Source organism: Anser anser, assembly GCF_964211835.1.
Source record: "Anser anser genome assembly, chromosome: 12".
Classification (NCBI taxonomy): domain Eukaryota; kingdom Metazoa; phylum Chordata; class Aves; order Anseriformes; family Anatidae; genus Anser; species Anser anser.
The window spans coordinates 22,159,561-22,187,447 of NC_139733.1; the positions used below are offsets into that span (position 1 = coordinate 22,159,561).

At 46.0% G+C, this 27,887-nt stretch overlaps 1 protein-coding gene across 4 annotated transcripts; it reads right to left on the minus strand.

The window, feature by feature from the left end:
* Positions 1 to 276: 276 nt before the first annotated feature.
* SUMF1 (sulfatase modifying factor 1) lies at positions 277 to 27,271 on the minus strand. Of its 4 annotated transcripts, none has more exons than XM_083796084.1 (9): positions 27,012 to 27,269; positions 25,237 to 25,410; positions 23,407 to 23,481; positions 13,387 to 13,469; positions 11,488 to 11,610; positions 10,677 to 10,791; positions 9,631 to 9,744; positions 4,967 to 5,026; positions 277 to 2,066 (listed from the first exon to the last, which is right to left on the minus strand). In XM_083796084.1, exons 1-9 carry the CDS (start codon positions 27,228 to 27,230, stop codon positions 1,956 to 1,958), a joined length of 1,074 nt encoding a protein of 357 aa, XP_083652210.1. In that variant the 5' UTR covers positions 27,231 to 27,269; the 3' UTR covers positions 277 to 1,955. The 4 variants fall into 4 exon arrangements, 3 of the variants coding, with proteins under 3 accessions (XP_083652210.1, XP_083652211.1, XP_083652212.1); XR_014571658.1 differs by lacking the exon at positions 277 to 2,066 and adding an exon at positions 5,276 to 9,035 and having other exon boundaries at positions 4,992 to 5,097; positions 27,012 to 27,270; XM_083796085.1 differs by lacking the exon at positions 277 to 2,066 and having other exon boundaries at positions 4,992 to 5,097; positions 27,012 to 27,271.
* Between the last annotated feature and the right edge of the window lie 616 nt (positions 27,272 to 27,887).

Consider the following 27,887-nt stretch of genomic DNA (forward strand, 5'->3'; position numbering starts at 1 on the left):
TAAGCGTGCTTAATGAATGACCTTGTAATAAAATACAGGAACCATAATCCAAAAAAGAGCACACATGGGACACCTTTGACAATCTCAGTGGAAGAGCAGGAAGGCTTCCCTCCGCTTATCTCCGAGCCTTGGCATGTTCCCAGTGTTGTGGCACAATGAAGCTGGTTTTAAATAGCGATAAGATCTTTCCAATATACAGAATTACATGGTTGGGTTTTGGTTTTTTCTTTCTTTCCCCTCAAAGCATTTTTTTTCCAGAATAAAAAACGCCACCGATTCTAGGCAACATCTTTAATAAAGTGTTCATTCCTTCTTATAGCAGAAATGCGCCTTTTAGAAAAGTAGAATCTATTAAGAGCAACAGGGAAATACATTTTTAATACAGCGATGTTAATTAAACATTTAGTAGTAGTAAAATAGCCTTTAGAATAGAAAATATTTAACATAGCTTTCAACATGGTGGTGTGTTCCCGAATCCTTTCTTTCTGCTGCTAGAATGACGTGTAGTGTCCATCCCCTCCAGAGGCTGATGCTCCTGGAAGGCGCCCCGGGTGCTCTCCAGTACTCGCCTTTCCCTGTGAAACACAGAAGCGGAGAAGTACCTGGCAAGCCACGGATGTGTAGTGACCCCCACTGAGTTTACTACAAGAAAACAGTGCTGGGAAGGGGTGGCATTAATGCAAAAATTGTGTTACACCAGCACATTTTCACTGTTGCCTCTCGAAGCATCCGACAAGACAGCCAAGATCGATCCCTTCCACACGCAGGCAGCTCAGAGGCCTGGCAGAGGTCGGCCACCCAGCTGAGACAGGACAGCCCTTCTGGGATGGGGCTTACTGCGGGGCCAAGCGGGGCTGCGGTTAGCACAAGCCCTGCCCTGGCATAGCAGTGCCTCCGGCTGCCGCGGTCAGAGCGAGTGAGAGTGCAAAACACTTTGCAAAAGGTCTGAAATAGGTTCAGATCCCCAAACGAGGTAGCTGTCAGTACACCCCCTTCCTCTCCTCCCTGCTGCAATTATTCTATTAAATGAAGTTTTTGTTTGTTTTGAATAGAGAGAACAGTTTCTGAATTTCCTTTTTTAGGCCTTAGGGCTCAGTTACATTTACCCTATTTTCACTTTAGTGATCTGGTTTTCAGGTAGAGTCATTTGTCAGCCCCAGTTTCTAATGCCATTTTTGCACTTTGCAAGTCCCCCAAATAAGCCTACACCGTGTCCAAGAGAAATTCCAAGGAAGTTGCCAGTGTTTTTCCATCAGTAAGAGTCTTAAACCTAAAGAGATGCTTCATGTTTTATTCAACCATATAGATCTCTGATCATCACCGTGAGGATTACCACCCCTCACTTGCAGAAGGCACTTTCTAAAGAAGAGCAAACGCCACACCAGAAAAAACTCGTTCCTGGATCTGATTTTCAGTGCAACCATGATGCAAGGTGAGAGCCGCACTGACTGCCCCTGTGGACAGTTGTCTGCCTTCAGTCTTCACCTCTCCTCAAACTGGTGACTGTGCCTCCGGCAAGGTCACAGAGGCAGGAACTGCTTCAAATTTCTTTTAAAGCTCTCAAATCTATAAAAGTCCTTGTTTATGGGATTTGAGTGTGGAAATTCAAACCATACATAAAACTCTCTCTTAAAGATCTTTTCCAAAGGATCTACAAAACTTAACCTTTTAAAATACAATCAGCATGGTTTTGCTCAGTTTTGCGCCAGCGTAGCTCCAGGACGCTCCCACTGAAACCAACAGCAATAAAAAGGTCGGTCGGGATAGAAATCCAGGCCAGGTTCCCCAAAGATAAATACAGGAAGCTTCCAGCGATGGTGGCTAGTGCTGGATTCCCTGCCCCACAGGAACGTGAAGAGTTCTTCCCTTCTATCTCAGCTGCAGGTGACGCTCCCCGCGTCTTTTCGTCCTTGGGTGCAGCGCAGCCGCTCAGTCCCAGCGCGAGAGCCCCTTTGTCACTGCAGGTCCGGCAAGGCGTCTGCCGCGCAGCGGAAGCCCAGATTTGAAGCGGAGCTGTCAGGCGTGTTCTGACTGCGGGCTGCACAACGGTACCGGTAGCAGTAGGACTGGAGAGAAAAAGGGGAAACGGTAACTTTAGAGCCCGCCACAGCTCGTGTTCCCTTAGGCAGAAGTGTTAGTGACACACCAAGACATTCCAAACGCCGCTGGAAAGACAAACGAGCTGGTACGGATCAAAATCGCTGTGCTAGAGGTAAGGGAAATGTTACTACAAAGAGACCAGCTGCAACACATACAAAGGGTAGTTTGAATGGCACAATGTCTGAAAACAGAGGACTAGGCTAATAACGTATCCTGGTCTGGGCAAAAGCTAAAATGACCATCGTCAGTGCCCTACTCTGCATCAGGGTACCAGGGGGCAACTGAAAATGAGCAGGTACCGGCACCTGTTAGAGAGAGTTTGGCTGAATGAGATGAGGAAAGAAGAAAGGAGGTACCAGACAGAAACTTTTTTGCACCATTCCTCTGGCTAGTGTTTTTTGGATATTTGTAACGGAGATGTAATCTGGTCTGGTGGCTGTAAAAATTATTAACACTTAGAATGAAGCCACTGCTGGAATGATGCAATTGCTTTTCAGATACTCCTAGTAAAAGCTATGAGCAGCCCTCTCCCAGAACAGGCTGCGATCACGCCGCAGCTGCCTCCAAAACCGAAGGCAGGAACCACTGCCACTTCATCTCTGCATGCGCCAAGGGAACGACGCCGTTTGACAGCACTGGTCCTCGCACTGACGTGTGTAGGTGGGCAAGCTCAGAGCTTTCATTCTGCTGGCAGAACTTGGTGCTTCTGCGAGGGGCCAGTTAGATCAAAAACGGCACCTGAAACAATTCCGGTAAGGACCACTGCACTCATGGAACTCCAAGCCTGTACGAGTCACTTTGAGAAACGCCGTTAGCTTACAGCCAGCCGAGTGCTTTGCTGTTACTGCACCGTATCTGGCTGAGGCTCTTTGTTCCTCTCCTCCAGCTGCAAGCTCCTGGCCTCCAACAGAAATGCCGCTGTTCCTTTCCGGCTGGTTCAGCTGCATACGGTCAGGCTCCGAACCACATTTCAGGAACAGTTGAGTTAAAAGGCAGACACCCCCCCCACTCTGGGGGGCTGGGGGAGAACAGAGGGTAGTGCGTGTTTCCCCCACCCCTTTAAGTAAAAATCCCTTCAGAAATTCGGGTGTAGCTACTCCAGCAACTGTCCTTGCACAGCCACGAGGGCAGTGACAGCTCGTGGTCAGGCGGCCGTCACTGAGAAGCGCGCCGTCCCTGCGGAGGCAGCGGGTCACTGATGTTTCTCCCCACGAGCATCTCCATCTAAGGAGACATTCCAGCACCAGTTCCTCGCTCGCCCTGCTACCGACACAAAGCCGGAGAGCAGCAGCTGCCCTGAACAAGAAGGGGGCATGTTGTTGCTGTCGCATGCGGCAGAGGTCTGCCCCTGAACTTCAACAGCACGCTATTAGGATGCAGAAGCTGAACTATTTTGAAAATAAAAGTATGCGCTACGTTTATGTGTAAGAAGGTACATACTTTGTCAGCTCCAAGAGGCAGAAGAGCCATGAGTCTGAACAGATTTTTAGGCAGCTAACGAAAAGCCCTTACACTAATAGTACTTGGTGATTTTTTTTTTTGCCTTGGTATACAGCCTAGTTTCATCACCTACAAAAAACTCTAGGACAGACTAGAATCTTCAGAAGCCTTTAAATTGGGTCGCATTATTCAGCACTGAAGATGAGTCTATTTGAGTGTTAATTTAATCAAAACTGCTAATTAACATCTGACATTGATTTCACCTAAGAAGGAAGTCAGTGTAGAAAATGGGACCTCACTGTAGGAAGATTTAATCTAATTATGAGGATTGTTTGCCAGCAGCAGGCTTTGCAAGGGAAAAAAAAAAGAACAGAACAGCTTTAATGAGAAAGGAGATGTACAGTGAGCATCTTCTCCAGTACAGTGTGAACGGAGTTTGAAACATGATTTATGTTCATGAAAGTAGCTTTGCAAAACATATCCCGTATTTTCCAGTAGAAGTTAAACCAGAAACACATGAAAGGCTGTTCCATGTGGTGGTACCCAGGCTCTCCAGAAAGGATTTCAAGTCTGCTATCATGGAAGCAGAAGCATTTAACTCCCAGCCATCCTTCTCCAAATTTATTATTTATGGAGAAGGACGTATATTATTTTCCAAAGGAAATTCTGGAAATAAGTTAGGGGTCCTCCATGATCGAAAAGTATTTTCTAGGGAGGAACAGCCTAGGAGTGGATGGAGCAGCCCCTACGGCACACTCAGAACCACGTGAGAAGTACTGGTACTCGCCACGCTACCTTGGCTGTTCTCCCAGACACCAGGCGTGCGTTCAGACCTCACTTTGTAGGCTTCAGTTTGAGTTAAAATTTGCATCGAACAATATTTGTGCTGTTTTCCAGGCTGTCGTGCCAAGCCTGGTGACATGATAAAAAGTACTGAAGTTTTTGAATTTCAGATGGTAAAAGGTCAGTTGCCTTTTACACTGAGCTCTATATTTAGCTCCATATAATACAAAGGAACATTTATCTACAACTGGGATCTACTGAACAAGCAGTATCTTGGTCAAGTTGCTTTCAGTTTCCCATGCAACCAAAAACTCTGCAAGTCAGAGCTGAATAAGCTTCAGTTTTCCTGGGCAACAGTATCTATGCCTACTTCCTCCTTGCCACAGAGACATCTGTCTCCTTCCAGAAGGAAACTAGCATTATCTGGTGAGCACAACAAAACAAACACCTATATAGCTTTGTGCAGAACGCTTGCAGCTTGCTGGCGAGGCCTGTCTCTAGCTGCTGTCACATACTGGATGCCCTGGATACCTTCAGTTTAGTCTCATAACATCAAAAATAAGTGGAAATGGCTGGAAAGCAGAAACTGCTAACAAGCCAATGGCTGAACTGACGGATTCTGCTGCAGGCCTTCTCGCCTTACCTTGTGGCACATGTAGGATCCACCCTTCTTCACTTTGTCGGTCCCTGAGGCGGGCCCTTTCTGTGGGGGAGACAACAGCGGTTAGCAGCCCCTCGGAGACCAGTCGCCAACTACAGGGTGAGGGTACAGAGCTGTAGGAACAGGGAGAGGGACAGGGAGCACCCGTGAGTATTCAGAGTGAACAACAAACTTCAGCCGTGTCTGAACAAGGCAGCTTGAAATGATCAGATGGTGAAGGCTTTGCAGGCAGGTGAGTAGATGTTCTCCCCCTCTGCTACTGCAAAATTTCACGTTCCAGTTGCAACCTACCTGCCACGAGCGCGTTGCCTGTTTCTGTAAAGCACCTGATAATAGGCTGTAAAAAGCACAGTGGCAATCATGAGAGCAATCATCTCTGAAAACAGTTCTGATTTTGTAGCCTCAGACAGGTTATGTACCTTCACACACCAGCCTGCACGCTCAGGGGAAGCTGACTTGGCAGCTCCACTGCTCCGTGTCGGCTCCGCAGGGCGCTACACAAACACACCCAAGGCCCTGCCTTCATCGCCGTGCGGCCCCGTGAGCCTCTAAGAACGCAGAGCAGCTCCGTTTTTCTAAGCACAGCTATGCGGATCTGTGGCCAGTTCGAGACGAGGGGCTGCAATATCCGATGCTTGGTGTTTATTCTCTTCCCAGTCCCCAGTGCAGACTCACAACACAAGTCAGAGACTGCGCTGCGAGGCAGTCTGTAACGTCTCCCAGTCACTGGGTACTAAATTTGTTGTTATGTGGGGCTGTGACAGCTAAAAAGGTCTGCAGAAAGCACTGCACTTACGAGCAACAATTTTGTAATTGCAGGTACGTTTGCAGGGTAATGTACGTGATTTATTTAAACTGCTTATGAAATTGGCCCTAGAATTGCTTTAACAAGGTTATTTCACAATTCTTTTTCAATTCCAACTCCAAATAATGGCCCACTAGTTCAAGGAGAAAGCTGGGCTTCCTTGATAACACTCTTCTGCTAGCTAGGTGATTCTGTGATTTGACACACTTATTGCACAGGTGAGCAATTCTCCCACTGCAGTCCTTTTAGCTGTGAAATAGTTACTACTGCAGTCATCCTTAACATCAGACTGCTGCGAGACTTGGTTTCCAGTATTGATACCGAGCGTTCTTACATGCTGCCTACAGTCCCTGTGCATTGAGAAACTGCTTTTAGGAAGGAGCCAAAGTGTCCTATAACATGACAAACAAGATCAAGAAAATAAACGGTGTTTTATCAGGTAAGTGGCAAGCAAAGCCTAAAAGGTAGTACAGCCACTAAGAAGCCTTTCAACATTTACATGTATTTTTATTCTGCACATGCCTCAAGAAAAAGGCCTTGACCAATATAAAACTACACTCACTGAAGGAAATTTTCACCTCTAACACCTCCTGAATGCAGGACTAGTTCCCCGCTAGGAAAGGGGTCCTTTGGGAGGGGATTGCACAGAGAAAAGCAGCGCCCTCAGGACGCCAGCTGCCCAGTTTGGTTACCCCTGGTCACCGCAGTCCTCCCCCGTGGAGGCGTACAGCAGTCCCCCTTCCTGCTCCTGCATTACCAGCATGGAAGTTCCAAACACACCAACACAGGACAAGCATTCATAACACTGAGTAAGATCCACGGGGACTCCCAGAAAGCCCCGAAAGCTGATGCTGGTGCTACAGAAGCTCTCAGCTGCACCCACTGAACGTAACTGCTCTAAGAGCCTTCATGACGAAGCCTTCCCATTCTGGACCTTCAGCAGTCTCACATTTAGTGCAAAAGCTTTTATGAGAACTGGTAGGGGAAAAAAAAAAAAAAGTTTGGCCTACTACATTGAATATCCTACAAATACGCGAGGAAAAACACACCCACGTACTGTGTCCTCTGATTTCCGCGCCTGGGTGCTCCCCCGCAGGGCAGGCACACTCCTTTTCCAAGGTCTCTGGGAACCGACTTCCAAACCTTGCCTGCAGATGCACTGAGCCCCGCTGTACGATAAGCCACGAAGAACAAGCACAATCAACTCAAACAACCTGTTAATCTCATTTTAAGGGAAGCCAGGGTACAGCCAGGCATCAGAAAACTGACCTAAAAAAAGCCGCATGAGAACAAGACAAACCAGAAAACAATGGAGCTGTTGAGCAGGATTTCCCATTAAAAACTGCAGTGCAAACACAGAGCAGTGATCTTTGCTGTTCGCTCCGAAACAGCTCCTCTGAACGACGAGGGGTGTGCTAATTTAGGGTGAGAAGAAGGTTCATTGTCCAGCTACACAACTACAACTGCTGGAGCATACAGTAGAAGTCCTATATGGTCCTATACCTGGCAAAGAGGTTTTGTTGTTGTTTTTTTTTTAAACCACTGTTATGGAACGATATAAATCTAATACTTTGAGAAGACAGCAAACAACTTGCAAAACACTTTCAGATGTCCCAGTTTATTTTTTGCTCTTGGTCATTATTTGTGAATGCAAGCCAATGAATTACAGGAAAAAAGCATGCATAAAATTCCTTGTTACGCTCCTTGTTACCAACCCACAAAATAGCCAAAATCTCTCCAGTTCTAGAAGACGGAAGGTTTCAGATGTTACACTAAATGTGTTAAAAAAATAAAAAAAAACCTTTCACCAAACTGACCCTCTAGAAGAACACCTCGTCTTTTAGGCAGAAGGAACGTATCCTATATATAGGTTACATTGACTTGTACTCTGGAGAGACTTAAGAGATTGGCTCTGATAGATATGGTGCTAATCATTTTTAATGACTCAGAAGATACTGCAGCCTGGCTATTTTGGGACAGCTTTTCACATTATGACATTCAGTTTCTTTATCCATTTAATCAGAAGAACTCTTTGGAATTCACTTTGGAGGGCCTGGCCTCAGACCCTAGATCCTGACACTTGGCTTCCCGATTGAAAATAACTAACAGCATCCTTATTGACACCTCCTTGTTAAATCCCTTCTGAAGCGTTCGGGAAATGTTTGTGCTGAATTTAAAAACCTAAACTTAAGAGACTGTGAGTTTGCGTAACACAGCAAAATTCTGAAGTGAAATAACTCGTTTGTCACCAGCACCTTAATTCAACACAGAACATATGCAAGGCAAGAGCTAGTGTTTGAAAGAGACGGGTGTGTATTTATACATTCAAGAGAATCCATCCAATACAGCTTTTCATTATTACTGAATTATTACAGAAATGGGTAGAAAATTTGAATGATCGTGAAATTTTCAAATTGCATCATCTGACTTATTTGTACACACTGAGAAATAGCACCTGGCGATCCCACACTGCCAAGGTTCCAAAGGAAAGGAGTGTTGCTGCCTTTTTTTTTAAACTATTGTTGAACTGCTATGCCTGCCTGCCAACAAGAAGTAAAGAATGGCCCATCCTATTTCTTTTAAATCGAGCAACAACAACAAAAAAACCTACATTCCCAACATTTCAGTTATTTGGGAAGAGATGTGTAAATATATCATCTGATGCATAGCTTAAGCCACCAGGAAGACCTGAAGGATCTTATTGGGATACAATAACTTGAAATTGGCCACAACCACTGCATAATGTTCATCATGCACCGTATGGGATTAAACATAACTTTCTATTTGTTCTGGAATTATCTACTGCCAAACTTGCTTCAATACTAGGAATAAAAAACGTGATCGGTACACATCAGGTCTCCAGTTTCTCCACCAGGGTGATGAAACTGCTTGTACAGATCTAGGGCAATTTAGACCCCAAGATGAGCCCATTTTCTCATGCTGGCAACATCCTCCTGGAAGAGCAGGATGTCAGCCTCTGCTACGTACTGACCAGCAGAAAAAGTTTAAGAGGCTCCTCGAGCTGCTTCCAACTGCTGACTTCTCAGACAGGGCTGTGATCACGTCCAGCGTACCAGACAAAGGCAGCGTATCACACGAGACCACAGCATGGGGATACTCAAATCCTGCAGCAACAGATAGCTCCTGCCCAGAGAGGTTTAACTCGTTTTCTCATTACAGATAACTGTGTCTGAACAAAACAAGCTCTGTGAGAATGGAGCAGTTCACTTCTCGGATTTAGTCATCCTAGATAAGTGAGAGAGAAGGGGATGTAATATTAGAGCTTGAATCTACTGAGAGATAGCGCATGAGAAACCCCACAAACAAAGCTTACCCTGCTGGGCCTCTTTCTCTGGCTGCCACAAAGAAAACAAAAGATTAACCCCATCAAAGCCCAGCACGCTACTTCTACCCATAAGCATCAGCTTTATTACATGCCAAGTTTTAAATGAGCTAGTAGAAGGCATTAAAATAATTCAGAATGGTTTGTTCTCCACCTGGAGAATGAATTAAATAGCGCAGCTTGTAGCAACAAAACAACCCTCTCGCATTCTATTTATTTTTTTAAAACGTAATTCCACTGTATTGGCAAATTATTGGTCAGCTTGGAAGGATTCAACTGCTAACCAATTGTGGAGGTTTGTCCAAGAAAATAAATAAAATGGCACGACTACACTACTAGTGCAGTGCTGATGACTTGTGGTGTGATACTTGCTGATTCACCAGAACACAGCCCACCCCACACAGAGAGGAGCAAAGCACAGTATGACTCTAAACAGCAACCAGACCAGAGTACCAAGAGGGAGTTCTAAACCTCACATGATACCAATAAAATACTTACGGGGTTATGAGCTTCCTCTGCTGAATGATGAACAGCCCACCAGTCAGACGTCCATTCCCAGGCGTTTCCTACAATGTTGTACAAGCCATACCCATTGGGAGGAAATGCAGTGACCTGCAGAAGATAGGTAGCACAAATGCAAGTTCCTTAAATCACGCCACGTTAAATAAGGTTTTTAAACCTGAAGACCTGTCTGCTGAAGGCACGTTCATCTCTGCCAAGAACACCTGCCTTCGTATCTCAAAGCCAAACAAGCTGGTAGTGCAGAACTATAATACTTTTACATACTCCATTTAAATAAAACTGAATGAAAGAATGCACTGGTATCACCCTCTGTGTTCTCAGCACCGTGTTTCTGTGATGGCACACGGCATCTTCTCATTGGTTTTGATCCTCTAAAGAGGGGCACTGTTTGATCGCAGACCTGCACACAGCATTTGTATTCTAAACTGTGTGCTCATGCCTCTAACTTCCAGATTCCAATTCCCTTTCCCACCTAAGAAAAGCAAGAGCAGCTGTCAGCTCACACGTACAGATTTCTCCGCTGATTAAACTCTCTAGACTTATTTTGACTGCCACATAATTTATGCACAAGCTTGTCTTTAAAAATTCCACTCCATTGTTTGCCATATCGGACAGACTCAGCCTTTCCAATAAGGGAAGTTTCATTTCTTTTAAACTATTGTACAATTTTGTAGCCTTGGGAACACCTAACCAAAAATGAGAGCTAAGAAGTTTGCTATGCCAAATGTGGAGGCAGAAAATATTTCAGCATCTTACTCAAAAGTTACTGGAGACAGGGAAAAGAGGTCAGTTTGAGAGGAACTAGAAGTTAAAACGAAGGTAATCTTTACTTTTCAATTAAACTTTTAAAAAGTGTCCCTTGGTAATAGTCAAGCCTGCAGTGAAATATATTGGAACTTGAAAATATAAAGGTGAAAGAGTACAGTAATGGAAAACATCTGCTGTTCACTGTGTTCAACACAGGCCTCAATTTTAGGAAGAAGTTTGTTTCCGTATGATAATTCACGTTGAGACACACTTACTGGTGCAGTTCCTTTGTACCCATCTTCTGCAGTGTTGTTGCTTGGGAACACTCCCTGCCAGATATTAGCATAGTGTTGGCCTTTTGGCTGAAGCTTGTTGCCCCAGGGGAAAAGCCTGTTAAAAGACAGAAAAACAGTTGTCAAACTTATCTTTTTTTCCTTCAATAAAAATAAAACACCTTAGCCACCCTTACTCTGGGGAAACTGTTTGTATTCCAATTCAGTGTGTACCAGCATCTACCAGAATTAAAAGTTAACGAGGTTCTGCAAGGACAACATGTACACGGAGGAAGGGAAGGCAGCGCTTGCCAGCGCTGCCCTGTGCAGCATGCAGTCCAGGACACAGGAAGGAGAATACACAAACTTGTTCACCTTGTCTTCCTCTTCTCTCTAAGCCCACAGACACCTAACAGGGGTATCCACTGCCCCTAAAGCTGCTGTGAAGCACCACACTTATTTACTTCTCCAGCTCTTTGGCAACTCTTTCAGCCTTGGCGCTAAGCCCCTTTTTTTATCTTCCATCTCTTACGTGCGATGCCAGCAGTCCTGCGTCCTGGCATTGTCACATCTCCTCTGCTCGGCTCTTTGCATTCTTTCTCTGTTACAGACCTTGGATGACAAAACACCCCTCAGGTATTTATGGAAACCAACTTACCTAAAGGAATGTGTTCACAATAAGCCTGTGTTATATTTTCCACAGAAACACATCCTGTACAAGAGACATGCAGGGCAATAAAAAAACCTCAAGGCTTTTCCCAATCCAGTAAATATCAGTTTTACATACTACCAGAGACACATTAGTGGCATTTACCTATTCTCAAGGCCCCCTCGACAGCTGTATTCCCATTCAGCCTCGGTTGGTAATCGCTTCCCCGCCCATGTGCAAAACGCCACAGCATCGTTCCAGGAAACGTGAAGAACCGGATGATCCATTCTGGGGAACAAAACAAACGGGACAAGATCGTCAGCAGAACCGGGCAGCCTCACAGCCACACACCACAGGCACTCGATGAAATTCTGAAGAGCTGGCCACAAAGCACCGTGAGGGAGCTCACAGCCTGGCTACTCATCAGGACTGGACAAGTTACGATAGGTGAGATGAGCGTCCTTACTCCTACCAACACCATCTTTTGCAGCTCCCAACCCACGAAACAGCAAACTGCACGAGTTTAACAAAGCTTTTTTCTTTTGGTGTTTCAGGCAGCCCACAGCTTACACAAAGGCTCCTTTTGTTTCTTTCCTTTGTTCTTTTCCTTTTTGTTCTTCCCTTTGGTTTGGTTCTAGGACTGCATTCGAATCCTGGCTTCCCTTTCCACAAAGCCTGAACGAACGCCTTGTCATGAGGACCCTCCCCATCCAAGCCCCCAGCACACCAAGTCACTTCAAGAGCTGATGGCACTGACCCAGAAGACAGCCTCAGAGGGCTTTCTATTAACTTGTCTGTTCTGCCTCATTTAACGAGCCAGTCTAGGCCTGCTCGGCCGTTGTAGTGCTTCCACACGACGAGCTCGCTAGCAGCAGTACCAGGCCAAGTTTGTACAACACCAGATTTGCGTGGCAGGTTTCCAGATCTCATGTGCTGACTGTGACCTAAATTTCTCAACCTCCCCTAACAATGCCTCCTGATACTATCTCTATTTCTGCCTCAGATAAGTCTTTCATTGCCCTTGGAGAAACGACAACGGACTTGTTACCAAGCCGTGCAGGCAGCAGATGATGTTACACTAACACGACCCTGTCCTTAAGGGACTCCGAAACATGCCAGTATCTACTAGATCTAGGCTAGGGAGGCTGGCTATTTCCAGCAGCGGGTTAGAAACTTTAACTAGGGAAGCAGTTAGCGTCAACTTCGTTGTCACCCGCCTAGTGAAAGGCGTGCAATATATATACGAGGTCCCAAACGAGGACAGTCACATCCAAGCACACAGTAACGTGCACAACTGCAGCAATGGCTCTCAACACGTGCAGCCCAGAGCTACTTCTGCAGCGTCTGCCTAAACTACCTGAGAAAAAATGGAGCATTTTCATTTTCTAGGCATAGAATTCATTCTACTTCTTAACCAGAAGCGATTGTATAAAGATATCGATTAGCAGGTCTCTGAGTTAACACTAGCAAGGCACGACACTCACTGTAGACTGCTCGGAGTACATTTTTCCCAAAGCATTTAGCTTCCAGATAAAGTAACAACTGATTCTGCATGATAATCAGCCCACAAAGTCAGAATACATTAAAAACACAGAACTCTTTAGTCATCTGCTGCCAGAAAGACAGGCCTCTGAATCCCAGATGGAAGACACTACACGCACTGCTCAAGTGTGCACGCAGCTAGCAGTTGCTCTTCACCTCCACAACCAGATTTGCACTGAATATTCCAAACAAACCCTTAAAAGATCAACTCTTCTACTCATATTTATGTACCAGCAGTGGAACACACACACTGAAGCACATTTCAGTATGGTCTCTTTTACCCTGGGGTGGAAAGTAATTACAGATATGCTTGAAATACTGCTGGGACATTAGCCCTACAGCCACTGAATGCTGCACACAGTGCACTGGAGGAACTGAAAATGGCCACAGGAGCAGCAGCAAGCAAGTAACTAATCAAAACCCTTTGTTGCATCTTGGTTCTTGGCGCATGTGTACAGGTTTATTTACAACAAGCATTATTTATATATTTATATTATAATTGAACGGCCATTTACAACTTACCTGCTGACGATATTGGAGTCAGGCCCCTCGGGGTGCTTCCAGTTGGCCCCCTTCACAGGCAGCCACCAGGGAGCAGCTGCAACCTGAAAAGGGACAAGAATGGCCAGAGAAGACCACGTGAATACCCAGCTACAGGTTATTCTGAAACCAACACAACGTGGCAGCTGGCCACAAAGCTTTAACTCACAGCTCGAGGCTCTGCCTGTAGCTAACTGACCCATTACATCCCGAATCATCCCCGATGAACCAGGCTGATCACTTGATCCATGTTACAGTGACACTGGCCAGGAAATAGCCGAAGGTATGGAAAAACACAAAGAAAACACCACCCAAAAACAAGGGGGAGGGAGACCAAATGCTGAGCATACTGAAACAAGGGAGAGGGAGACCAAATGCTGAGCATACTGTCCTCTGGCTGCCTCTCCTTCCCTTCCAGATTTTCTCACCTGCAGGTCTGACACAAGCCAAGGCTTGTTCCTTTGGAAGGCAATGTCTTCAGCGCACTACCTGTGGTGGACCACACTGTCCTCTCAGAAATTCAAGTGTAATTCTTCACATCTGAAAGCCTACGTCAAGTACATCTCAGGTGGCGGTGCATGAAAGAGTTCATCTAGAGCATTACAGTTGTACTTGGGCCTTTCACAACATTACATGCACCGTGCATTTAAACCACTTAGCATCCTGGCTGCTTTTGGTCTGGCACATACTGCAGAGATTATTGAAGACAGCTTTGGCCTTGAGAGGGTTTTCATCTCAATTATTTGCTCCCTGGAGTCAGTGTTTTGGAATAACTAAAACAAAATCCTGATGACATCCTTTAACTAGGGTCAAAAACACGCATCTTGCGACACATTTGCTTTCCAGCTATTTTAACTCAGTAAGCTGAGTCTGAATTCTTGGCTATCAGCTTCCAGAAGGTGGAGACAGAGGTGACACAGAAGTGAAACTTTTTTTTTCTTTGTAAAAAAAAAAAAAAAGTTATCTGCTGAAGATCTCCTTGCAAACAGATTATTGTGTAACAATGTAAACAGAGGGCTTCACTAACCAAAAGTCTCAGATTTGGTTTTGCAAAGCCAAGGAAGTATTCGTTAAGAATTTCTTCTATTGTGCTTACTTCCAAGCTGAGAAGGTCATTGCACAGCACATTTAACTCTTGACTTCTAGAAGGAGGCTTCATTCTTCAACAGTGAAGAGCATTGAACATAATTATTTGTGTTAGAGAACCAGGAGTCATCTCTGACATACATTAGTTAAGGAAAAGTCTCGTCCAAACCTCAGATCTCTCACTTCAATGTTTCAACAGAAAAAAAACATGAAGTGCCTAGGAAATAGAAGTGCTACTAATACACACACACACAGAGCACCTTATTTTTCAAACATGCAATCCAGTCTACACTAAAAATAGCTCCCACGGCAGCTTTTCCCCCTCCTCCTATCGTCACAGGACGGTTTGCCCCCAGCAGATGCCTGGGTACCTTACCTGAAGGCTGGTTGTTGTCAATCAATGGCAATCCTGGACTGAAGTATTTGCTCTCACTAGAAACTCCTGCTTTGTTACTGAGCATTCTAACCCAAAGATGGGATTTCCATTCAGCTGAGATCCTCTCATAGCACTATCCTAAAGCCTCAGAATGGCCAAGCTGCTAAACAGATGCTGCAGTTAATAGGCTTCGAACTAGGCTGATTTAACCAATTCCCTGTATATTATGAGGTTTAATCTACACTCAAGACACGACAGAAATCTGAAGCCAGAATCTGACATCTCTTAACGGAAAATAAGAGAGCCACAGCACTATTTGGTAGATGTTCATGTTGAATATGAAATATCAGCAGTAAAATTTTATCCTGATAGTTATTAAACACAAGTTTTGTGTTTTGGGGTGTTATTTTTTTTCAAATTACACTTCTAGTTTAGGGGAAAAATCTCTGCAAGAGACTGCAAAGACTTACACTTTAGAAGACTAATTATGGAAAACATTTTCATTATGCAAAAGAAAAAGCAGATGCTTTCAATCAAAACGGTTTATTTTAAACCGAGGAAAATATAGTCTCTCCGCTTGAGAGCACTACGCGTGCAGATCTTCTGTTTCTGGCTCCGATGAACTGAACGCCAAATGGCTGCCAGTCTTTGCAGAACACCCAGATCTTTAGAGAAGTTACACACACAGTACTAGGACACCGACAGCAGTGACAGACTACATACAGACTGCAATAATTAATTGGGAACTAATTTAAGTCAGCCACCAACAGCACTGAGTGCGCACCAGGATGCTCCTTCCCAAAGAGGAAGTCACATACCTGAGATGTACAGTCCTTTCAAAAACTTCTCACAAGTCTTTAAAGCTTTTAATTGCTCTAAATCTAATTAGCAGGAAAGCTAATTAGACATAGATATTACAACATCACATTTAGTACAGCAAAGCCCTCCCTTGCCACTAATGAGCTTAGTTACTTCCCTAACGCTGGGCGTTCTCACGCCTCACTCCTAAACACGGGTTCTGGAGACTGGCAGCAGAGCCACTTTGTACAAACAGCAGCATATGCTGCTGAATAGATCCTGAAGAGATGCTAAATTAGAAAAAAAATGGAGCAGAGATCCTTTTCTAGCTCTTTACTGCGTAGCCTATCACTTGTGAGAGAATTGGTTAAACAGAGCAGCTCTGCAAACGTTACACAACTGCCTCAACGCAGACGGAAAGGCAGCTCCAGGAGCAAACCACGCTTCAGAGGCAGAGCAGCTCACTGCTTGGTTTGGTCTGACCCAGCCGAAAATTTGGGATTATCCAGCTCTCTGCTTCAGGATTAAACTTGAAGAACTCCCTGCTCTGCTTGTCACAGACCCTTAGCACTGAAGAAGCGAGAGCCTCTAGGATTACACACCGTGAAGGTGCCTCAACAGTTAACTCCAACCTACGAGCTTTCCGCTCAAATGAAGCAATTTGCACAGCTGAAGCCTTTACTCCCACCAGCAGCTTGCATAAAATTCGAGAAGTTTTAAGTATTCAATTTTCTTATCAAGGTAGGCTGGGATATCCTAACTTTAATTGTTCCATTAACTGCTGGTTTTAAGATTTTTAGACTACTTTGCAATTATCTTGAAGAAAAATCCTTCCTAAATACACACAGAAGAAAAAAAAAGGATAGGGAAACATCAGGAAAGTCGGTTCCATCATCAGCATTATACCATGCTACTGGCACTGCAAAAGCAGTAGGGAAATGTCCTTAAAATAAAAAAATAAATAAATAAATACAGAGAAAGAACTCAACTGAGCAGCTAATTCGGGGTCTAATTCCACTTCTCACACTCAGTCACTCACTTGAAATAGCGACGCTGCAGCTTTCAACACGAAGTCAGACCCAAACGATCATGAGAAATTCATGCTCTTGTCCAGATATGCAGCACCAAACCTTTTTGATATGCTGCAGCATTACAATATTAGTTTCACGTGATAAGGCCTGCATTCACTAAGCAGCATACACCAGGCCAAGATGTGTACCTGAACAACCAACGGCTACTTCACAGCGACAACGTCAGCAATTCAGGAAATCAACTGAAGCCGACTTTCTGATTGAAGAAAAGTCTGTAAAACACCTTAATAATCATTTATTAAAGGGTGGCTTGATAAAAAGACACATCAGTTTCCGAAGGTGAATTAACAGATAGCAGTTCAGTCTGGCTGTGTTAATCACCATACGTCTTTAATTTGCAAAACATCCTCTCGGCTGCAAAAGCAACGTGTGCATAGGCTGGAGGCAGGTAAGTTCTGAAGCATTATCTCTGGGAAATACACCCAATGGACACCCTCATTGCTGTCAGATAAAAGTAGTTCTTTAGTAAAGAATATCGTTTTTGGATGAGATTTTTACCTTATCCACGTAAGGCAGATACACAGACATCTCTGTCAACTTTTCCTCCTCTAAGCCATATTCTAAACCTTGAACAGCTGATTCATGAACTACTGAAGGAAAAAAATTGAACCTTTAACATTTTCAGTAGGGCAAGGAGTTTAAGAAATAAAAATAAATATTGCACAGCAGATGAGCCACTGGCATTTTCCCTTCAGAAACCACAGGTATCGTATTAGGCTGGGTCCTGGTCATAAGCAACTTTATGTTTATTCTTCTGTATAGTATTAGTGTATCTTCCTAATGTCTCCCAAAAACGCCTTCCGTGGCTGAGAGCAGAGCAGAGACCTTCCTGCCACCTCCTGCACTGTGGCGCCTCCTTCCCCGTGCACTGACAGCTGCCGGCAGAGCTGCTTGTGGGCCCAGCAGCTCAGTCCAGCACGGGGATGAGGACTCAGTGATCCCAGACCCAGCAAGCAGCAGATATTCGGGGTGCTGAGTTAGCACAGCCCCACTCCTGGGGCTGACGTGGACCCCGCAGCATGCTGGCTGCTTGCTCGCACCTACTTCAAGCCCACGGTCAGTGGGGAATCAGCGGGGGGCACGAAGCACAGCCCCCTGCCCACTCAGCTTTGTGGTCAAACTGAGAACACGCCATTCGAAGAGGGATGGCTCTGAGCAAGCCGGAGCCGTGCAGCAGCTCCCCTCGGTGCCACAGCCCTTTTCCAGGCGCAAGGAGAAGCCCTGCAGCAGCGGCACGCCGCCCGCGCACCTCGGCCCGCAGCGCTGCCTCTCCCTGCCACCAGCGCGCTGCAAAGGGCACGAGCATGACCTACTTCTGTGGCGCTCCTCATCCCCATGGCGACTGGCCTGTGTTTAAGTTGGAACAGCTGGAACTGAGGCAGGGAGACGTCGCAATGTAAATAGTGGGAGCGCGAGCAGGCTCCGGGGCTCGGCGCGAAGAACGGGTCCCTTGGAGCTGGTTATCGGGGTCGCCAGGGCAGCTGCGGAGGGGACTGCAATCTGCACACGCAGCTGTAACTCGTATTTGCGCTCGAAAATACTCTGCAACAGAGCAAACATTCTGTAATTATGTACGTAAGCTGAACTGCAACGTGATTGCCAAGTTCTCCACCAAACCAGTAATTAAGAACGCTGAAACAGCAGCGAAGCAGAGAGCTGGGGTAACCCCCCGGTAAGTACCACTGGATCTCACCACCTCCTGCAGTGCTACAGGTCTCGTGCTATTTAGTACATCAGTTAAAGGTTCCTGCCCACAAAAGCTCTAATTACAGAAGAATTACAGAAGAATCTGTTTCGCTCTTATTTTCTGACTTCTGGCCTCCCTCATTAGCTCAGAAATGAAAGCAGTAAGGATTTTTGTTCAATATTAGATAATATTTTGTTTTAATATCACCATTAATATTATAGATATTGCTTGCCTTAAGTCCCAATACTTGTGAGTAGTTTGAGATTGCTGTACTGCAAAAATGAAATGTGGCAGCTTTATAGAATTAGAATAAATAGAGTTTAAGTTACAGAAAGGATTTCATATTTAATTGAAAATGAGCCCTTTACTTTTATGAAGAGACATTTTCCTTCACATGAGGAAAGGTCATTGAATCTCCTTCAAACAGGGTTATACTTCACAGCTGTGTGAGTCCTCCAAGAAAAATAGCCAGAACTATTTGATGCTAAAATCCAGCAAGATTCATTAAGTGCAAGTTTTGGAATCCAGAGAAGCTTCTTTTAAGGAACTGATATTCCTGGTGAGTTCCATCTTTGGAAGTTTATTTTTCAGCCAACATCTAAATCTGCACTCAAGCTAGTCATTTTTTCCAATAACCAAATGAATATGAGCTTTAAGAATGAGGCATGCACGGATACACCTCCAGCCTGAGGCACAGGCAATGCCCCACTTTACAGGGGTAGTTTACACCAATAAATACAGACCAATATTAGCGGTAATTTCCAGTGAGAGCTGCCTGTTGCACATCTCTTAGTCCCAGAAGTGAATGGCATAAGAAAATAGAGATCAACATTTCAACAGCTCCACGTGGAGATTTTTTGAAGCACTGGGGGCTGCAAGAAACAAGCTCACCCACCTCCTCCTTTGGTTTCAGTTTCCTCTGAAAGGCCTCTGAAAGAGCAAGAGCCGAGCCTAGTAGAGGCAAAATTTGCTCTTGAAGTACCAAAGTGTTTGTCAGCTTCTGCTTATGCAGAATATATGCTGACATTTCAACAGTACCAGAAAGTACCAATAACCTACCCAATAAACCACCTGCTCTCCCCAAGCCACAGATCAGCTAGTTACACGCTGACAGAAGGCACATTTTTCACAGCAACTGTTGCAAATGCTGAGACCCCTGTCCTGCAAACAGGAGCATTTCAAATTAGTGAGATGACCGATGTGAAATGCACAATGCTTTCACCGTTTTCAGAATGGGACTCAGGACCTTTGAGTTACAAGCTAGAGGAATTGCTCTAAGTAAGTCCATTTGCACAGCTCAGGACTCCTGAACAGGTTTCCGTACAAACGAGGGTGAACCCAGCATCCAGTAGCTCTGGACCAACCCGAACTCCAGTTTAATAACGCTTGCTCAAGTCTGCCAGTCAACTGACTTCACTGCATTCCGGGATTAAAATTGAACACCTCCCAAAAATAAATTATGGCTGCAGGTTTGCATGCTCCCGGTCTCTTCATTGCAAAGTCTGTCTGGCCTAGAAGCAAAAATTAATTTTGCTGTCTTCCACAAGCCAAGGATAAAAACGTTCCCACAACTCTCCAGTGAGCAAATTTGACTTATGCTAAACAGCAGCCTCGGTAAGTGCTGTTCTGTTTGCCTTTTCCATGGTGGCCGCACAGCAAGCAAAAACTCTTGCAGTTATTTGTAAGAGCTCTTCAACCCCTCCTTGGCAAGTACACCTCAGTGCCTCCTCATTTCACAGACACAGCCCGCATGCTCTCTGCTCTAGGATATGTTAAGACGGCATACAAGTGGAATAATAGCACTGGCCATGCATTTCCCCTCTCCGCTTCCTCCTCAACTCAGCCAGGGAAATAAGCGGTCAGGCAAGGAGTCTCATCACAGAATAAGAACAGCAAAACCTCTAAGTGCTGAGGGTGTTTTCCACCCATCTTCCCAACCCCCTCCCAAAAAGAAGGAAAGGAAAAAACCCCTCTGACTGCCAACCCATCGGCAATTCTAGCCTGTTACATCTATGACATGAGAGCCAAGCATCCAGGAAAGGCCACAAGTAATTAACAGCTGCTTTTAACCTGCAAGTCTAAGAAAAGATTTTAATGTTAAGCTATCAAAACTAGTAGGCCCACACAAGAAGCTTCAGTTCTGAAGAACCTTCCCCCATACCCCTAGAAAGTCTTTTTTTTTTTTTTAATTTGAAGAAGTCCTTGCCAGTTCCACCAGCATCCCCTTCATCCGCTACAGTGCTAAATTCCCACTCTCTGCCACGTTAACACAGCAAACGTAGAAGCCAAAATGAAAACTCAAGTCTCCAGAAATCTAGAACAATTCCGTTTTTGGCTGCTACACCCCTTTTTACTGTTTCCTTCCAGAGGAGGATTAGGTCCCACCTACATTCCGGCAGCAGCAGATATCTGGGAGACCACCTCACCTCCAGGAAACGCACACCCAGAGCTCCAACAATTATTCTATGTGCTAAGCTGTTTGCTCCTGCACTAGCTTTCACCAGCCCCACCTCTGTTCTAGTTTAGCTGTCTGCTTCCTTTCAGGGCCTGTGACAAATTTGTCCAGCTTAAGAGTTGGAGAAGCCAAAGCAGCCAGAGAGAACAAAACCCCCAGACACCCCCCCACCCCCCCACGTGCCTCACTCTTTATAGGAGCTGCTGTACACCAGTTGGGTCAGTGTCTTCACTTCCATCTTTCCTCAGTTCTTCACTGTGTATGGAATAAGATTTGCAAAACGCATTCCTATTGCTCTTCCCGTGTCCATCTGCACTTAGCCCCACTGTGCTTCCACGGGAGAAAAGCCTCCAACCACATCCAGGTTATGAGCACAAAGCAGCACAGTCATTTCCCCCATCAGCTCGGTGTGGGTTTGTTTCAGTACCAGTAACACACAAATATTTGTATCTTATTTCTCCCGGTGATAGCTATGGTTCAGGAAGGTACATACCACAAGCTAAGGTATCAGTTGACTCAGGTACACACTGACAAACGAGCCTTACTCTTCTCTGTTACTGATCATCACGATCTGTTGATGCAGACCAACTTCACGCTATTTATACTTCCACTAATTACATTTTAACAGCTACGCTGCAGCAGCCAAGTTTTAAAATATGTTCACTTTTTTTTGTAAATATTTGAATAGTGTTAGATTTCTTCGGCCATTTTTCCTCCAGCAGGGGCTAGTAAGATTTAAACATTTCAGGCAATCTAACAAGCTAGAAATTACCAGTTAGGCGTTTGGCTGTTTTGTTGGGTTTTTTTTCTATTTAAGCTTGCAGACCCCAGGAAGGATTTGCTTTCACGGAGCCCTTAAAAAACCCCCACTATAGCTGGAAAGCTTCCGTGTTTTATCAGTAAGAAGTTTCCTGCAAGTTGTCTGTAGCAACTTGTTTCTTGAAAGCACAACCTATAGAAAGCTACCAATTCTGCCTCCAGAGAATCTGGAGGTTTGAGAAGCCGACTGCATCACATTCTAACAGTGCACCTCAGAGCTAAGGTCTGCACAGCGCTCTCAAGTTATAATCTCTCATAGAAAACACATCCTAGAACAAGACGACACAGCTGTGACAGGCAGGAGCCCATACAAAGTGCTAAGCGGGGTGTTCAGACATCAGAGGTCTCCCTCCAGCTCCACGGCTACCTGCCCTCCGACCCCTTCTCCTGGTAACAGAGGTGCCGGACTTACTTCTGCACCTTCTCACAATATTACAACGTTACAGAATGTAAGCCTGACCCCAGGGACAGCACAAAGTGCCAAACTAGAAGGCAGGCAGTGTTCTCAGAGCACTTAACCAAACAATCAGTACAGTCTTTCTCCAGGTCTATCCCAAAGACGCTCTTTATGCCAGTACCTCCCAAAATGACCTAATAAGAAATATGGAAAAACAGAGCAAAAGGACAGTCACTCTAAGTTCACATTTAACAAATACAGAAAAGCTTCGTAAACAAAAGCAGCCAAAGAGACCAATTTGGGCTCCATTCCAGCCTTCTGGCATAATGCTGCTTCTGTGAGCATTACAGCCAAATTTTCAAGTATTGGCTGACACACCCAGGAAAGCGGCTCCCAGCACCGTATTTGTTTATACAAGTAGCCAAGACTGAACTTATGCTAGAACTCCGTTCAAATAAGAAATAGCCTACTTTAGAGATTTCTGGCTCACAGAACTAAGGCAGAAAAAAGAATGCCTCTAATTCTGACGGCTGGATTTTCTGTGGTGAAGATGTGATGATCCCAGCTACGTTTATACTTCCTTCAACATCAGTTATGCTAGTATTTGGCAAGTCCATTTTAGTCTTCTTAGACCTCACAACACACAAATGCTTATTTTGAATTAGAAGATACAAACTGTTCTCATAATCTTTCTTTCCTTGCAGTAGGAAACCAAACCGCACATTTTTGCCGGTCATTTACTGCACATACTCACATGGAGGTTTCAAGAAATCGTATCAGGCTGTCCCTTTTACCTAATGTAAAATTAAACCCTAAAGTTTCCCCCCCCCTCCACAAAAAGAACATCATTTATATAGAACTATGAACGTTCATTACTCAAAGTTACTGCACCACACACTTGCAAAGAAAATTTTTTCTATCCTTTTGGTGAAAATGACGAACTACCAAAACCCAGGTATTCCCAGTTGTTTGTCTGAATAATACTAACACCCACTAAACTCTTCAACTTGTACCTTGGATCAAACAGCGTGCATAAGTAAAACCCAACGAAGAAATAATTTATTCTCAAACTGTTCCACCTCTCTCTTTGCATACCTAGAGATAAGAGGAAGACCAGAGACCAGGCCGCTGGTCCCCCATACCCCAGGAAATCCAGTACTTTAGGCCAAACGCTTCTCCACATTTTTGTCAATAGCTTTGGAAAAGATCATGCAATTTAGATATTATGGCCATTACCGCTAACATGTCTACCCAGTGACTTCCAAGCAAGTTTTACCCTGCCATGTTACTCACTGCCTGATGGATTTCAGACTTCACTTCTTCACTCAGCATTCCCTCGAACACAAAGGAATCGCCAAATTTCTCTGCCTAGAGAAAGAACAAAAAATTGATCACATTATCAAAGGAACATCCTTAAAATGCCAGTCGCGTTCACAGCTTTATTCTACCAAGAATAAGGAAATCCTAACAGTAATTTTTAGTTTGCTTTTAAAGAAGCTGATTTGGAATCAAAGGGAAGGCATTTATCTCAGGATGTCATTGTTCTTAACAGCCACTGGACAGATGACAGCTCACAGAGCTTCTGCAAATACCTGCAAAACTGTTCAAGAAGCACATTTTGAAAAGAAGGATCCCATTCATCAAATTGCAAGAAGTTTTAGCATCTGACTAATCTTTACGCATTTGGTTTTTATAAATTTAAGAGAAAAAAAAAAGTCTTTTTCCTCTTGCCCAACGTAAAAGAGCCAAAGAGGCAAACGGGTTTAGCAACTGAAGGACCTAAGCTTTCAGTCTGACAGAGAGCCACCGTCAAGAGCTTTGCTCCCCACACCCTTAAAAAATTTAAAAAAGAAAATATTTCTGGTTCAACAAGATATCTGCACATCTGAAGATTTTCCTCTTCAGCTATTTACTTCCACATTTCATTGTCATTAGAGCTCAGTCTAGACTTCTATTAAAGAAAACCAGGAAGTAGGTTGGCTGTTCACTCTCAGTACGCAGGTAACGCGGACATTATTTAAATGCACAAAAAAACCCAGCTTGTCTGCATTACAAAAAAAAATAAAAAAGCTGCAGAATCAGTGCTGATTTTTCCTAACTCTGAGTTTATTTTTCTCAAACGCAGCGTGTGATGGGGTGAAAGGAGAAAGGGCAAGTGGAGCACGCAGCAACACTCAGCACTTCCAGCTGAGGCAGCGCTCCATTCAAATACCTCCGCACACGCGCTCCTTCCAGAAGCTGCGTGCAACAAGTCCATCCTGTTCAAACTCAAAATCGTTAAGCAGCCTTTTCCATAATTAAGCTAAGAACTTAGAATACAAAACTTGCCATAGATAAAAGAAGCCCTTCATCCATCCAGAACGATCCTGTCTTCCAAATGAGAACCAGTTTATCAAGTGAATTCACAAAGTGTCTCCTTTGAGACCTGATCGCTTCCAATGCCTCTATTTGCCTAAAAGGCTTGTCAGGGCTTTCTGAAAGCTGCATAGGAACAGTTAACTGTCAGGATCAGAGCCTCAGGCACAGGTGGCTTCTTTCTTCAAAGAGTCTTAGCACATTCTTTCTGAGTCCATTGTTCCCAGAAACGCGCAGAACACTGTTACTATACTTGCATCTTCTTTAGGCAGCAGGGCTTTCTATTGCTCAGCTTATTATCAAGTAGCTGCACTGAATTAGACTACAGAATCCTCAACTATCACAAAATTTTTCAAATCCCTTCGCTCCTGCTCTTCTAAATTAAGAAAAAAAAAAATTAACAGCATTGTTGTACTAGTACAAAGATGTCCTAGGACCCAAAGGTCAAGGAAATAAATAAATCCGCGTGGACGTCTTCAGCCACCTGTTAACTTAACCCACGCTGCCTCAGTCACACTGCAGGGAAGGTTTTTAGTTCACAGATCAAGACACTTGCTAAAAGTAACAGTAAGTATCTATCCGAATGCCCTTCCAGACTCCTGGGCAGCAAGGCAAGACAATTTGGTCTCTCCACTACTTACATCCAAACCACTCTAGCATGCAAATTCCAATCAAATACCACACTGTGAGGGCCTACAAAAAGGGTACGTTTTAGCGTGGATTTTGCCATCATCAATGATGACAGAAGACGAAACCCCTCCGCCTTACCTCCGTGAGGTACCCGGTAGCATTCACGAACCTCTCGAACTCCTCGTTGCTGACCTCGTGCCGGTCCATGTAGAAGCCGTTAACGCGCACTCTCCTGGCAGGCCACTCTCCATCCTGCCGGATCTCCGGCTCGTCGGTGCCCATCGTGAACTCTCCTCCCGGAATAGCCACCATCTGCAGAGGAAGCAGTCAACACCAAACAGGTTACAAAAATTAAAGACTGACAAGTCTCTCATCGGTCTTACTGCCCCGTTCCCTCATCTTTGAAGGTGCTCTTGGCTTGCAGCAGCGCTTAACCGACGGATGAAAACAGCACAGCAAGGTAACGACATTGACATCACGATCCCCACCCGCCCAGAAAATAACACAAAGCAGAACTTAAATCGAGAGCAAAAACTTTCTTAAACTTAAAACGACCTTAAACTTTAACTGTTTCAGTAAGATGTATTCCCTTTAAGGCTTCAGCCAACTTCCAGGGAACCAAAACACGTTTCCCCTTTGCCTTAGAGGGTTCTTCCTAGGAAGACAAAGGCCCTGAAGGCCTTGCCATACCTCACTGTGCGCTTCCTGAGACCCCGCTGAAGAGCGCAGGCTGAGCAAACCATTCCTCACCCAACAGCTGTTCTCCCAAAAAAACAGGAGCTGCCACGATCCCTGCTCAGGAGCCTGTGCTGGAAGCACAAACGACAGCTCAGGCTCCTTAAAACCTTCCCAGCTGGCAGGCGACGTTTCAGGGGCTAACGCCACCCAAGAGCTACTTCACCGAGAAGCCACCCGACTCCTCACCAGCCAACGAATGCAGTAGGGAAGAAAACTCCCTCTGCTTCGTTCTCAGTATTCCCAAAGTACCCTCAGTCCCAAACTCACGCTGAACTCAGCCACCTCCCTCTGCTGGCAGCGGATCAGAGGCCTGTGCGTGGGCGAGCACCAGGAAATCCTGTCAGCACTGACAGAGGCGTCCCTTAGGGGAATAACCCAGCGTGCACAATGCCCCAGCACACGCTGACAGGGCTCATACCCGTCTGTGCCACACACTGCTCTTACAAGGGATTCAAGGAGGTGAGGCAGTGACAGAAAGCAAAGCGAGTACTGCTCGTTCTGAGGGACAGCAGCACTTGGTGCGAGATCCTGACGTTTGGTACGTCAGAAATGCAGGTCTCATAACAGAACTACTCCACGAGGAAAGTTCCCAGTGTAGCATGGTCCTAACGCTACTCCACAAGTGTCATCTCAGTTCTGGCAAAAAAAAAAGAAGGCTAAAAAAGAACCTCAAAAAGAAGAACCTCTTTCCAATCCGCCGTAGCTAAAACAACTCCTGGAAGCGGTCCTCAAAGCAAGACTGAAAACTCACTCGGGAAGCGCTGTCTGAAACCGTACGAAAAGTTAACTCTCGCTGTGCAGCCTGGCGTTCATTTCCAAACCCTGAAACATCCTGACATTGCCAGGCAGGAACCCTGACAGCCTGCCGGGCGGATTCAGCTGGGAACGCCCCGAGGCTTCCTGACGAGCACCTGCATCCCAGCAGCAGCACCTGGCTTGTGCGCGCAGCTCCGTGTGCTCAGAGGCCCGCTCCGGCAGCGGGGCCCGCAGCGCTGCGGGGCAGCCCCGCTACCACCGGCCTTGCGGTTCCCAGGAGGCGGCGGCACCGCCGCACCCGGCTGCTGCCGAGGCCGGGCCCGATTCCCCTCGCTTCCAGCTGACCGCAGCCGGGTGCGGCCGGCTCTCCGGCTGCCCCCGGCTGCCCGACCCCGCTCCCCGCTCCCCCCGCCGCTCACCGGCCCGCTCCTGCCGCTGCCGCCGCCCGCTGCTGCCGCCACGTAGCGCCGCGCCGCCGCCTCCCGCCCGCCGCCGCGGCCGGCCCCGCAGCCGCAGGCCCCGCTGGGAGCCGGATCCGAATCCGGATTCGAATCCGGATCCGGGTCCGTCCCCGCCGCCAGCAGCAGGGTCAGGGCCAGGAAGAGGGGCAGCGCCCCATAGCCGCAGGGCGCAGCCATCTTGGGCGGCGTCACGTGCTGCCGCGGTCACGTGGCGGCGGCGCCTTAAAGGGGCCGCGCCTGGCTCCCGGTGTTCTCCCCCTCCGCCTGGGGGCTGCCAGGGGCCGCCTCGGGGCGGGGGGGCGCTCGGCTTCTCCTTGCTTCTTCCTGGGGTCACCGCAGTTCTTGGAGAGTTTGGCGCTCCGCCACGTAACTCTTTACGCTGTGGGGAGGTTTCTGCTCAGGTCTGCGCAGAACGGACCCGCTGGGTCCCCGCCACGCTGGAAGAAACTTTCACTCTGTGGGACACCAGATCCCTGCACGTAACTGCACAGATTAGGACATGGCAGCTAAAAGAAGTACGGGCAGAGTGAAGGGGACTCCTGTCTTGTTTTCTCTTACACTAGTACTGCAACTAGTAAGCAACACTACCCAACAGCGTGGGCTGTATGACATTGTAGCGCGTGCTGGCATCACAGCGCTGGGCACCTTCGCAGGCGTGCGTTCCCAGCAGCTATCAGCAGTCCCTTTTGCCCCGTGATGCACTTAGAAAATCAAAAAAAACAAGCGGACACAAACTTGATAATAACCTGCCCCCATCAGAGCCATGAGGTGCCGGCTGTGCCGTTACGGAGCTCAGGAAAACCAGCTCGTTTGCAGCCCGCTGGGACAGGCTGC

Coding starts and splice junctions, on each gene's coding strand:
- SUMF1 (XM_083796084.1), bottom strand. CDS start 27,230: ATGGCTGCGCCCTGCGGCTATGGGGCGCTGCCCCTCTTCCTGGCCCTG. Junction 11,611..13,386: donor GACTCCAATATCGTCAGCAG/GTAAGTTGTAAA, acceptor TTTGTTCCCCAG/AATGGATCATCCGGTTCTTC. Junction 9,745..10,676: donor GGTACAAAGGAACTGCACCA/GTAAGTGTGTCT, acceptor TATCTTCTGCAG/GTCACTGCATTTCCTCCCAA.